General features: G+C 40.7%; 1 protein-coding gene across 1 annotated transcript; it reads right to left on the bottom strand.

Annotated features, from left to right (window-relative positions):
- Positions 1 to 1,860: 1,860 nt before the first annotated feature.
- Positions 1,861 to 13,516, bottom strand: LOC308319562 (vitellogenin-like; the record flags this gene model as incomplete). Its single annotated transcript, XM_080769666.1, has 32 exons — positions 1,861 to 1,973; positions 2,077 to 2,238; positions 2,512 to 2,677; positions 2,799 to 2,893; positions 2,982 to 3,076; positions 3,163 to 3,346; positions 3,777 to 3,906; positions 4,020 to 4,248; positions 4,295 to 4,389; positions 4,487 to 4,684; positions 4,786 to 4,834; positions 4,949 to 5,357; positions 5,442 to 5,658; positions 7,206 to 7,344; positions 7,445 to 7,630; positions 7,772 to 7,868; positions 7,953 to 8,139; positions 8,247 to 8,366; positions 8,482 to 8,583; positions 8,899 to 9,023; positions 9,332 to 9,429; positions 9,515 to 9,732; positions 9,823 to 10,044; positions 10,144 to 10,269; positions 10,377 to 10,542; positions 10,629 to 10,783; positions 11,201 to 11,351; positions 11,682 to 11,830; positions 11,953 to 12,117; positions 12,211 to 12,462; positions 12,631 to 12,782; positions 13,477 to 13,516. The coding sequence occupies 32 exons, from the start codon at positions 13,514 to 13,516 to the stop codon at positions 1,861 to 1,863; spliced, it is 4,992 nt and encodes a 1,663-aa protein (XP_080625792.1).
- Between the last annotated feature and the right edge of the window lie 814 nt (positions 13,517 to 14,330).

Here is a 14,330-nt window from a genome sequence, read left to right as displayed (position 1 = left end):
TAAAGGCCTTCACTAAGTATATAATGTATTAAGGTAAGTAGATTTAGAAATGTCTGGAAAGGGATTTATGATTGTGTGGCAATTGTATCTTTGACTACCTCGTACTAAACAGATGAGGCCTTGCAGCCCCCATGTGATCCTAATTAAACCCTCCAATGCCACACCGCAATTAGGGAACCATGCACTGCTTGACCAGGGGTGGACAAACACCCAAAACAATATTTGTGATAATTGATTAACAGGCCCTAATTGATATTTACAACTGTCATCCCAAACAACCAGGCCAAACAGTTTTTAAAATCCTGATTTACTGAAGATGTTTTTTAAATAAAGAAATTTTAATTAAATATCACCTCAGGGTGGGACCATGCAGATACAAAATATCTAACCTAAACTAACAAAAACATAGAAATTAACTAATGAAAGGTTGCTTAGGTCGGCCACCCCTATGCACGCACACACACACACACACACACACACACAATTTACAATTTAGGCATTTAGCAGACGCTCTTAATCCAGAGCGACTTACATTAAGCAAGAACAGAAAAGCATGGGAATACATCACATAAAAACATTTATCATAAAACATGCGTAAGCTAAGAAAGTAACAGTGGAATATCTATATAATGAAACTATACATATATATACTACTATGCTATACATATGTACTATGACATGCTATGACTACATACAATGCAATTATAGTGCTGTCTACATAACATGCTATAAGACTGTATCAAATGCTATCTAAGTCTGACACACACACAGACATTTAACCGATGGTGTTCAATCTCCAGCACCATTGGCCCGATCGACACACTGAATTGTTCAGATCGGCCTGTTATAGTGCCATCAGGAGGCTGATTTTGGTTCAAACATCACATACACACTACACAGTATCTCTAGTCATGTGATCCACATATTACCTCCTGATTGGTCAATTCTGAACACTGCTGGCCCACAATAACCTGCCTGACCTGGCGGAGTGAGTTCTATTTCATAGTAGTGTTAGAAGTCATCACCATGAGAATTCAGCCTTACAGTATGTAAGAAAGAATACCCGGCCTGAGATTCCACTGGCACATGTAACAGGCGTTCACATACGGTAATATGTAATGGTAATGAAAACTTTATTGGAACTTTTTTATTAACATGTTGATGGGGAAAAAGGTTTGATGAAAGAATAATACTCTATAGGTTAACCTTGTAAAGGTTGTGTACTGTTTAAACCATACCTTTAGCATCTGCTAAATGCCTAAATTGTGAATTGTAATAATTGACTGACCACACAATGACCGACCATAATTCTCCCAATTTCACCTGCATTACATGATATGTATAATTACCGTTCAATATATCACAGTAATAACATTCACACAATATAATTATGTTGAAATGCTTGATGATGGAAATCTTTATTTATAATAACATTTTAAAGCTGCTATAATTTTTAAAGACCTTTTTTATATATTTTTCCCCTGGAATTCAGACAGCCAGAAATAGGTAGAACGCTCCCAAAACAAATTTAGTCTCTGTGACACATCTAGGGGCTGCAATCTGCATTCAAAGATGTTCCTATAGAAGCTTTGTCATTGGTCGAAAAATAAGTAAAAAAACCCGGTCGCAATGACTAACCAATCAGGAAGCAGACAGGCAAATCGACCAGGAAAATCTTTGAATGCAGATTGCGGGCCCCTAGATGTGTCACAGAGAGGGAGCGTTCTACCCATTGCTGGCTGTCTGTCTACCAAAAAAAAAAAAAGGTCATTACATTTTTGACATATTATTGCTTATAGCAGCTTTAAGTAACATTGGTGATATAACAAACAAAACAGAATGTGACAGAATGCTATGAGATTAAGCACACTGAGGAGAACAGTGGCAAACCACATGGGCTTGTGTGGTCTCCCTCGCGTCCACACTCTTCTCATAGATGTTGGCGAGACCATCCGAAACATTCATGCTGGAATCTGCAACGAGGAAGACAACAAAGTGTTATGTCATGTTGCTGTTATTTTTCTATAATATTTAAGGTGTAACTTGTGAAAGTGTATGTTTGTTTTCTAAACTCACCAGTTGGTACGCAGTGGAAGCCGACAGTGACAGGAGTGGTCTTCACAGGGACACAACCAGGCAGACAACGCAGCACAGGTTCAACAGAGTAACATTTGGACATCTGGCCATAAACCACGATTTGCTTCTCCAGCTTGACAGATTCAAGCTTCATGAAACATTCTGGAAAAGTAAGGTGAACACATGGGTCATTCTACGAAAATGTGCCGCACTAAATGAGCTTTATTTAGTATTTCGTTTTTTTTTACTATGTTGTGTACTTAATTAAAAGAGAGATGGTTTGTTTCAAGACCAACCATAGTCATTATAGTTGGTCTAGAATAATACACACGTTTAAAGACTAAATACTTTCTCAGTACAGAATTATCTAAATGAGATGAATAGCAACTTTTTATGCTGTTTTGCCAATGTTCATGTGAAGGAAACATGTTTTACCAGTAGTGTCACGGCAGCTCTGAGAAGGAAGCACCCATTGATGGGCGAAGCTGACTGAGCTCTTGGTCAGACGTCCGTTGGGGGTGCTGTACTCTTCTCTGACTTCCCCATCAGCCTTACCGCAGATTCCACAGGTCTTTCCCTTCATCCAGTCCACCACTTTAACCTGAGAACAAAGAAAGTCTTTGTGGTTTATGGACATAGAGTTTAGTCTTTTTAGGACAACTTTCATTATTTATAAATTAGAGAGTTAGTGAGTCCCAATAGTTCCATTATAAATGTGTCACCTTCCATGTCTTCTTATCAAAGTAGACCTCCTGAAGACCCAGGCTTGGTGCATGGAGAGTGATACCGTCACCTGTCTGTTTGATCTGGATTTTGGCTGTAATTGTTACAAAAACAAATTATGTACAGTAGGATATTTGTCTGCTAACAATGTGAATAATTTCAGATTGGCAGATTAATGAGACCTGTGGGATGCTGGTATGGGAGGTTGCTGATGGGAACTTCCATTCCATTCACCTTCACAGCAACATCATTGTTCTTGGGGACTAGGTCAACATCGCTGTTGAAAGAGAGTTCAGAAATGAATGAACTGCCAAATCTCTTAAATCAAAAAAATTAATACATTCTTAGACATTTTATACTTACATGTCAGAAATTTTTACGTTGATCTCGTTTTGTTGAAGTGCGAGATCTTTCTTCAGTAGAACCAGGAACTTGAGCTCATCTGTGCAATCCTGAGCCAGAACCTGCTGGCAAGAGACGGGCATCTCATTCTTGTAGCTCTTGTTGTTGAACGTGATCAGTTGGTCACCAACCATGGAGCACTCGGCTAGAATAAAAATAACCAGAATATTTTTAGTTAATTTGTATAGCTGCGTAAAATGCGATATTCGGGGCTTGATTAGAGCTTCATTTGACTTGGTTATTAAAATAAACGATGATCGCTTATCATCGGGGACAGATCACTGTGTAACACAGTGCAGAAAGCTAGCGGATGTTGTGATCCGTTTAACCAGAAATTACATCGCCAGATTCGCTCTTTTCATAATGGTGAAGTTACCGCCACCATCAGGACTGGGTCTCTAATACTATAGGATTGCCGAGCTAAAATGAGATATAGTGTGAATATCACAGATTTTTCTATTGGCATTAAAATTATTAATTAAAAATATGAATAGAGCTGGCAGAAGGCACCGAAAAGCTCCTATTGTCTTGGCAGTCCAAGGAGAAAAGCATTGTTTTCAGTACAATAGTTTTACCTGCATGAGCCTTATTAAACATGTAGGAGATCTTGTCAAGCAGGCTGTCCTGATAGGCGTCCAACTCAGCGGCTGTGTGTCCAATGGGCAGATAAATAGGGAGAGCACATCCCAGTTTGTACATGATCCTCTGTTGAAATTGAAAACACCAGACATGATTAATAATGTAAAAGATAAAATGGTATACAGGCTATGCAAAGCTAACTAAACAAGAAAGAATTAGATTGAGCAATAAAAGTGTACCTTTGGTGTCTTCAGCACAACATTCAGGGTTCTCTCAGAGGCAACAGCCACAGTCAGTATGATCTGTTTGGGAGCATTCTTGACCTTTGCCAAGCTTACACCAAGTCCTGGGGCAATGTTTGGAATGTATTCAGAGATCCTAAGGACACATTCATATTTGATGAACATTGCATACAGATACAGTTGAAACAAGGTTTGAAAGTGATATTGTGATTTGTGGGCTTTACCACTTTCCATAGCGTTGCCAATTTGATGGAAGCCTTCCCCATGTATACTTCATGCGGAAAGCATGGTCTGGGCCAACAAGACCAGTTTCAGCTATTATCTTAGTCTCATACTGCATGCACTCCTTACCCCAGGCAATCCTAGCCTAAGAGAATGATATGGGAAACAATCAAGCCCATTTGAAACAAAAATGAAACTAAGTTGAAGTCAAATGATATTGGAGTCTGAGATGCAAGACTGACCGTGAGTTTGTGGCAGCTTAGTATCACGCCATCAGCACAGAATCTCCAGTTGTCATTTTCAGCAAGGTTTGTGGAGATAATCTGCAATCTGGAAGTAGCTCTGTCGATGTAAACTGCAATCTGGTATCCTTGATCTATCTGGCCAATTCTCTTCGCACGGATGAGGATAGTCACGGCAGGAGTGACAAGATATTTGTCCTGAAGATGGAAATTGTTATTGCAAGTTGTTAAAAAGGTCTTCAACACCTTTGATTCTTATCAAAATGTTTCTTTGAATATTTTGATTGAAAATGCCCCACCTTTTTATAGATGGCCTCAAAGCTAGAGGCACTGCTCATCGTGGAAACCCTAGCAGTGGAAATTCCATGCTGCAAACAAAAAAGGCACATATATGATGTCTGTCAAAACAGAACATGATAGCTTGATGAAGAACCATTCTTTAGACAGCTGTTAGATAATTACCTTGTGAATGTGATTCCTTCTAAAAGGATCAGGAGGGTCATACACCTCCTGCTGTAATGACAAAGACAACAGATCAACTCACTGTCCGAAATTTGCCCAAGAGAAAAGAAGACCTTCAAGATAACTTTGAGCATTACCCTTGAGACACGGGAGCTGGAGGAACTGGATTTGGAAGAGCGACTGCTGGATGAAGACTTGGAACTAACACTAGAACGAGAGCTGGAGCTGCTGCTGGAGGATGATGATGAAGGCCCTGAACTGACCAAGATCTTCTTGAGCTTCAGGAGGACATTCTTGTCCTCTTGGATTTCCTCCTCCTCGCTCATGTTGATCACTTTGAGAATCTTCTCAGCTGCCTTTTCTCCAATCTGAACCTCAACCTCAATCAGCACAATGGCTGGTCCACCAGCTGCATCAAAACAGAACAATACATGACTTATTATTCTTAACAACCTCTGTTACTCAATAAGATGATGTCATGTACTTTACTTGCCTGGACCAACCTCAACCAAAACTTCATGGTTTCCAATCAGGGTGTAGAGTGCATGGCCTTCCCTGAGGAAGGCAGCATTGTGAGACACAACATCAGCAGCAACCCTGATTCCAAAGGTCTCGGATGCAGCAGACATTTTCTTCTCAAAGAAGGCCTTCAGGGCTTTCACTTTGTGGATATGACCAGGAACAGGAATGAGATCAGGGAATGACCTTGACTAGAAAAACAGAAAACACAATCTCATAAGGGACCAGTCGAAATTTAGCAAAAGGGGGGCTGGAGGAAAATAGGGGAGGATGATGCCTTTCTAATTTTAGTCAGAGGGAGGGTGAGCTAATTTTACTTGGAGTCCAAGGGAGGGTGATCCAATTTTGATAATACAATAGGCTGTGTTATTATAGGCCTATATATATATTTTACTATACAGCTTTTCTGAATTCAAGTACAACTTTGCCTGGGGACGGTAGCCTAGCACACACTGCCAGCCTGTCAGAGGGTCCTTTTAGAGATCACACCATGTGCAACCTAGATTTGGACTAAATTATTTTCGCTCCTATGCCACCAAAATGTGGAACGCCCTACCAACTGTCATTAAGACATGCAAATCCCATGACTCTTTCAAAACCGCTCTCAAAGGGCACCTACGGACGGCTGCAATTTGAAACTGGCCCCCGTAAAATCTGATTTTTCCACCCACCCTTTTTTCCTTTTTACCTCCTCTATGATGATTTTCTGTTTGTGGCTATATAGAAGTGTATATTTGTACGTCTCTAAATGTTATGATGAATTGAACATGGTGGACCCTGTTGTAAGTGTCGTCCACAGCTGACAGTTTTGTATTGAGTTGTCCTTGAAATGTACTGTAATTATCCAATCTGTTAATAAATCAATCAATCAATCCAGTGTCAGTCAGTCAGTCGGGTTAATCCATACGTTCGGTCTTCGGTGTTCATTTACAGAGAGAAGTTTTGTCCACTCCACCACTCGCGCAATGTGCAACAAACCCAGACTGCCTGGCCCTGTGGCCTGGACTCGCTGGGACCAAGCCCCCAGTGAGGCTCTCCAACGTTGAGGCGCTCGGCCCTAGTGGTAAGAGCGGGGACTGCAGGTGGACCCATGGAGTTATGACGAGGAAACCCTGTGCATCTGGGCTTTAACATTGAGTGGTTGGTTCAGTCTCTATCCTTTTAATACTATGGCTGGGACTCATAACTCTATGGGCTCGCTCAGTTCACTTTGTAGTTGGAGATCCGGTTTTTAATATTACCGAATACAGTAGGCAGGCTACGATGATAATTACATTTAAAACATGTTTCTGGTTGACTGTCAGACTATCAGTTATCATAGTTAGTTATGATCGGTTCAAATCATAGTCACGTGTCTTTTCTGGAAGAAAAAAATTAAAACACATGCAACTTAAAAAAGAAATGAAGCACATTGCAACAATTACTCAGAAGAAAAAAGAGAGAGAGTTGAAGGAGCTGATAATGTTGACTTTTTGAGAAAAACATACTATACGCTACTATAGCCAGGCAATGAGAGAAGTGACAGCAGGACAACAGCAAACACAGGTCGTTAATAATAATAATAACTGTAAGGAAGGGGCATGGTATTTTATATCGGGGCGCATTTCCTCCAGGGGTATCCCTACTTAGATAACGACCGTCCCTAATCACATAAGCAAGACAATAAATTACTTATTAGTATTGTATAGCACTTTATATGGAAAATAAGGCCAGGAATAAAATGCACCAAACCACGTACCATAGAGGATGCAACAGATGTGATTTCAGAAGTGAAAGACTCCCTAGAAATGTCTCTTGCAACTGCAGCTGGGACCATTGGTGTGATTCTTGCAGCTGCAATATCTTCCACATTTCTTGCAATAGCAACAGTCTCAAAACTGCAGTGAAAGGTGGAAACGGAATTAATTTAAATATGGTGATAAATGATAAATGATAAATGGTGAATCGTACAATTTATTTGGTGAAAATGATACATACTTTGCTACTACAATCTTATCCCAGATCTGAACAGGTGGAACATGAATCTTGAGGTTTCCCTTATTCAGGTCAGCTCTTAATTCTATCTTTGCAGGTAAAACGGTGTGGACTCTGGCTCTTGATACCAAAGCAGCCTGGATTAAAGCAGTATTCACTCCCATAACGGCATATGTATGTATGACAACACTGAAAGGCAAAGAAAATGTGAACTTAAAGTCAATGCCAGGTATATTTCACATCAATGGATGAAAGTTAATCACAAATAATACATAATAATAGTATAATTAATACTATAATAATTAAAGAACGAGTTGCCATTTGTTTCACCTTGGAATCACCGCAGCCCTCATCTGAATCTCAGCATTAAGAAGCATGGAAGGATGGAAGTTCTCCGAGAAAGGTGATGGGTTCACATTTGCACGGACTGAAGTTGAAAGATTATCTTCAGTCAAGTTTAAAAGGTCAAAGCACCAAGGTTTCTATTAGGCTTGAGCTAATATTAACTTACGCTCAACAGCAGCATTAGCCACAGCAATGGTATAGAAACTCAGCTCCATAGGCAGACCAATGGTAGTGGGGAAGATACGACGTACCTCAGCGGCAAGTATGGGTTTAGTGTACTGGAATTCAATACCAGCCATCAGAGCATCAAATGCCCTCCTTCCCTCAGCCTTAATCATAGGACCAGTGGCAAGCTGTAGGAAAACATGCATGGTGTACAATGATGACATGCAGTGTTCAATTCAGAGTAAAATGATTATTGATTATAAACAAGTTAATGTAACTGTACAACATTCAGTACCTCAATAACCTGGTCGACGAAGGCTTTGTCCACGTTTGCAAATGCAATTTCCTGTCCGAAGAATTTGACATATACAGAGGCCAGAGGCTGGCTTGAAGGAAGAGCTCTCCAGTCATTAATCTGAGGGATGATGACAGTAAACCTGAGTTAGTCCAGCTTTTGTAATGAAATTGTTCTGTGATCACATACGGTTCTTTAAAGAGAGAATGTAATAATTATATGTCCTTATACTCACAGCCCTGATAACGTTCTTCATCTTTGTAATTCTGTCAGCATCTTCAGGAAGCACAGGCATTTTCAGAATAGCCTCCTGAACTCCTTCAGTTCTTACTCCCACCTAATAAAAGAAAAATGAAGAGAAAAATAATTCAATTATGTAATCAGTGTAAGATGTTTCAGTGAGTCCACAATGCATCTTAGAATAGAGCACTAGGGGACATTTGTCATTTAAGTACCCAACAAATAGAGAGAAGTCTATCCAAAACGATGAAGAGAAAAGATTGTAACATCAGAGTCCTTGTCGGAAATGAGCTAATAAAGTTGTAGCTGCATCATACCATTATGGTAAAGTCAAACAAGGTGACACATGAAGTGTATGGATCTGAGCCCTGCATAAACCTTAACATGCAAGGAAAGGAGGGCTATCTTTTACCTCAAGAACATCAGCATATGCTCCAGCCAGGTAAGTGCGGGCTTTGGCCACAACAGCTTTAGGCAAAAGTGTTGCTGCGTCATTGATGTAGAAAGCAGTGGCAGCAGCACCCATCATCCATGGATCTGAAAACGTCAAAATCATCAGATGTCTGATGTTTTCCCCCACCCCTTTCTCCCCATATTGTACATGATGATTGTACAGTATGGGGCACTGTACACTGTATGATGATTTCCTGTTTTTTTTTATAGAAGTGAATTGAAAAAGGTGGACCCTGTTGTAAACAAGTTTAGTGCTTTATCATGGTTCATCCACAAAGTAACAGTTTTTGTATTAACTATTGTGCTTTAACTTGTACCCATACTGTGAAATAAATATTTCAATCAATCAATGAGTGTAATAACTAATGGTAAATTAATGTTTATGCTCTTACTGTAATAGGCATCATAATGGATGGCTCTGCTGTAGTGGTGACTCATTCTCTCAAACTTGGGGCTGATGGACTTCACAACAACATTACAGGCAGCAGCACTGAAATCGGGAGGTAAACATTTATGAGATATACCATCCTTTTAAAATAACAAGGGAAACAAGTGATTACTGTTAGGATTCTTACACTTGAGCAAAGTCAGGTGCTGTGCTCCTGGTCATGGCCTTCATATAGGAGTAGACCAAAGTAGCAACTTGCAGGTTACTTTCAGTCGTAATGGCTTTAGCAAGTGTGTACACCAAGCCCATGGGGAGCTTAGTCTCAAACAGGACAATAGCAGCAACCATGCGGACCTCTGGTTGCAGATCCTTGTTGAGGAACAGCTGAATAACCACTTGCTGGACCTAAATCACAAGGTCATGAACACATTTTAATTTAATAGGGAATGTTAAAACTGTTGGTAAGGACACAGACGGAGGAGCTGCTGTTCTTACATAGTTGGGGTCCTTCTTTGCAATATTTCTTAGAGCCAGGAGTGCATCAACCTGGACTCTCATTGGCAGAGAGGCAGCAGCAGTGCGAAATCCAGGGAGAAGCTTCATGATTGGTTTAAGACTGGCGGGATGACCGGCATTACCCAGAACTTTAAGGGCAAGTACTAGTTCCTCAACTTTACCCTCTGTCATTACAGCCTCTGCGACAAGGTCATGGATTGGCTATGGAAGGCACAGGAGAACAATAATATTACCAATAAAATGTTACTTTCATTAACTGAAGTTAAGGTTTTTATGGAAGTAACAATTACATAAGCCAACCTTAACTAGGGCAGCTGGGCATTGTGGGTTCTCAACACAGAATTTGGCAACCATGGTACCATAGCCCAGCATGGCAATTTCACGCAGAACTGGGACTTTCTTAACCTTGGGGTTAAAAGCCAGGTGCTGAAGAGAGTAAAGAGAAAGAATTGTTATAACATCTTAATTAATAATGTGATGAAATACATAATTAATTTAAATGTACAATCTCATTAAGGATTGACCTATAGTACCTCAATGAGCTTGATGGCCTCCATGTCAGCTGTCACCATGTGCACCGATGCCAGCAGAGCTTGACTGGCCTCAACAATAGTGATGTCATCAGCAATAAACTTCTCCTTAATGAACTTCAAAGCAGCATGAGTTCCAATGGCAGGAACAGCATTCAGGATCCATTGTCTGATAATGAAGAAACTATCCTTGTTTCTTTTCTAGACATTTTTATAATCAATCTTACTTTATTTTTTAGATGTTGTTGTCGCTACCTGTAAGCTGGCCTGTCTTTAAACTGAGTCCAGATATCCTCAATCATCTCAAATTTGGCCACACGCAGCAGCTGGACGAGTTCAATAAACTTCAGGGGGGCATCTTCAGTGACCTGCTTGCCACATGTCACCGCATGGTGCAGAACCTCAACAATCTGTCAGGAAGAGGAAAAATAAATCACACATTTGTGAAGTGCGGGGCACCCTTTGCTTTTGTATGTCACTGGGGTCAAGTAAGTACATATGCTCTGGGGTAGAGTGGCAACTGGATGGTAACTGCAAGGTTGCCAGTTCGAACCCGGGCTCCCCCAGAGCTAGTGACGAAGTGTCCTTGAGCGAGACACTGAACCCCTAATTGCTCCTGATGTGCTGGTTGGTGCCTTTCATGTTTTCCGCCGCCATCGGTGCACAATTTACCATTTAAAAACAAACATTAAATCCTCAAAAGCCATGTATTGGAGTGGCTATAGCGCCCCTCAACAAACAATGCTTCCAATTTTACATTGTGTTTGCCAGTCTGCCAGAAGAGAAAGTTGAAAATAATCTGCAGAGCAGAAAATGGTTCTCAGTACCTGGGCCTCTGGGTTGGTGATCCTCAGCAGCTGGATGGGTGTCTGTAAAAGCTCAGTGGTAAACTCATACTGCAGAGATCCACGGTGGATATACTCTACACTAATGGGCTCCACCACGGTATTCACAATGGCACGGAACTTCAGAAATTGTCTGTGAAGAAGTTTTTCAGGAATAAGATCTTTTGTTTCGTGAGTCATATACATTTGAGCCGGTAACAAGTTGTGCGCGAACATTTTGTGCGCAGTTCAGTTCGGCAAGTCATAGACTTTGATGCATGCTGAGCATGCCCGGCTCCATGGCCTGATACATCACCGACACTATCCCTGCGTTTACACCCCATGTCCATGATTTCCCTCTCCGTGATGCGCACGGAAGGGAAAAACAACACGTGCGCACATTCACAGAGAAACAACAACATGGAACAACAACATATAATACATTTGTATCGTTCAAAAAGAGAGAAAAAAGTCAACTACATACTTAGCCTCCATCTCGGCAGCACCATTCATGATGTTGAAAGGTGAGAACTGAATGATCTCTTTGGCCGTTGCCTCCAGTATCAGAGCACCAGTGCGCATTGGCTTCATGACGTAGTTGAAGACATTACCACCCTTCATTAGCATTCCTCTCTGCATAGACACAATTCACAATTAACCTCAGCAGCAGTTAGAACACATGCACCCACTGTGTTTAAACATACAGTATGCTGTTCAGGAAAATGTAAGCATAGTTTAAAAGAAATGTCCCTTACAGTTGAATACTCGCACTCAACACAGTGCTTGGTGTAAGCCAAACCGATGTCTTTCATGATTCTCTCCTGGCATTGGTTTAGGTCCTTGGTCTTGGTCACATGGATATAAGCCTTGGTGTCCTCACTAATGACATATTGAGTCTTGCACACACCCTGGGTTCCAACCTGGAGTATTAAATAGAACAGAAATTATTTGGGAGTTCAAATATCACCCTGGCCTTTTGGTTTATAATCATGTAGAATAGGAATTATTTGAACCTCTTGCATCTCGTAAACATTCTGGGTCTTCTTGATGTTGAGCTGAAGGATGTTCAGGATACCTCTGTAGGTATTCAGCACACAAGTGGGGAGCCCTTCTGGTGCAAACACCTTGCCCACAATACCATTTGCATACTCAAACTTGATGGGAATCGAGAGCTGAGCAGCCATGGCTGAAAGGAGCTTAGTTGCAGGTACAAAGGGGTCTTTTGGCCAGATGCCACTGTACTCAAAGATTTCATGATCCACAAGCTAGAGGGGGGAAAGCCAATTTTCAATTAGAAATCATTTATGTAGAGGGGTCTAGAATTCCTGTCCATAACCCACATATAAATACTTTATATATAGCCTACTTAATATAGATCAGTACATGTAATTTAATAATGCTGAGTTTCATTCAAAGCTATTTGTAGTCTTTACCTTCAGAATGTAGATCCCTGTGCTCATTTCGCGGATCATAACTTTGGCTGTGAGTTTGATTCCAGCTTTAGCCAGACCTGGCTCAGGCAGACCTCCCAAGATAACGGCTTCATACTTGTACACATAGGTCTGACCGGCTGCAAACTCAGGTTCTAAAACAAGAAGTTATAACACATGATATCTATGCAGAATTTAGCATAAACTAGAAAAAGTGCACAGGTCTCCACCAGGGCAGGCCTCCTGCAGTTATTGTAGTTTAAAAAAATCATGTAGCTTAGGAAAAATATTTAAAAAATAATGTATAAGAAATATATAGTTTTCACAATGTGCACATTTCCTGTTCATGTATAAACTTACCATAGTTATTATGAGCGCCCGCTGCAAATTAAGAATAATCTGATGTAAAAATACAGTTGGTATCTGAAAACATTGTTTAATCGTATAGAGATTGAACAGAAACATTTGTTTCAAATATGTATTTCATTAACACTGCTATACTGTATAAGAATCACACCAAAATCAAGTGAGGGGCGCTCTTATCATCTTAAGATGATTTAGGTGAAAAAAACGGTTTCAAAACAAACATTAAATTCTCTTTATTTTCCCTTCGTTGTCAATGGCGTTTTTAAAACAAACATTGAACTAAAAACAAAAATTAAACCTGTATATAGGAGGGGCTAGCGCCCCTCAACACGTGTGATATCAGTTGTACTCCTAAATCTTTAAACTCTTTTTAACCCCTTTCTGTGCAAATGGCCACAATTTACTTATGTGCCCCCTCCTTTACTATGGCAACAAACAACAAAATGAGCAAAAACACATAGATATATAGAAAGATATACTTACCCACAAGGGCTATACTCAGGGCAAGCACAATCCCCCTCATGGTTGGTGGAATGTACGGATTACATTCAGGTGTTGTCTTGTCTTTATAGCAAAATGTTGCTGACTGTATATCTGTTGAAATCTGTCATTAACTAAACATGACCGTTTGCCATTATCAGCATCATTGATGGTACCTTGCTCTAGTATCATAAAGTAAATCTAAAGAGAAATGTCACAGTCAGTCAAGGTTAGGTTAACCTGGCCCTTGCCTTGTCTGTGAAGAGCTCAATGTCCAGGTTGCAAATACGTTTGAACACTTCCTTTATCACAATATTCAGCATTGTTTTGTCCGTCGCTCCGTCACGCCTCCATATATAGTTGTCAGTACATCACGCCTTGTGACATGTCACGCCAGTGACGCCACCATAATTGGCCGTCAGTCCATCACGCCTCGTGACACGGTCCATATATGGCTGTCTGCATATATGGAGATCACTAAACTGACCTCATCAAACCCTGGATAGCCATACATGGAGAAGACTGGATCATCACCTAGATCTGCATATATGGAGCCGGCCAGCAATTCTACATCTGACATCAAACCTCAAACCAGATCTCCATCTATGGAGCTGACCTGTTCTGACATTCCAAATATTGACCCTTCCTCACCCGTCCTTCTTCATCGATGTCTCCCTTTTAACCCATTCTGACCTGGGATCAGATTCATACCAGGTTTCCACTGGACACACACTGGTCTGATTAACCCATTCTGACCTGAGATCAGATTAAAAAAATGTCAGTCGTTCTTCGATTTTTCAAAAATAGCAGACCTACAAGCTCGTAGCGCGCCACTCGGTGGCGCGCTACGAGCTTGT

This window comes from Protomyctophum bolini, assembly GCF_963924005.1.
Source record: "Protomyctophum bolini genome assembly, chromosome: 8".
Taxonomy (NCBI): domain Eukaryota; kingdom Metazoa; phylum Chordata; class Actinopteri; order Myctophiformes; family Myctophidae; genus Protomyctophum; species Protomyctophum bolini.
This window is presented reverse-complemented; position numbering and strand designations above follow the sequence as displayed.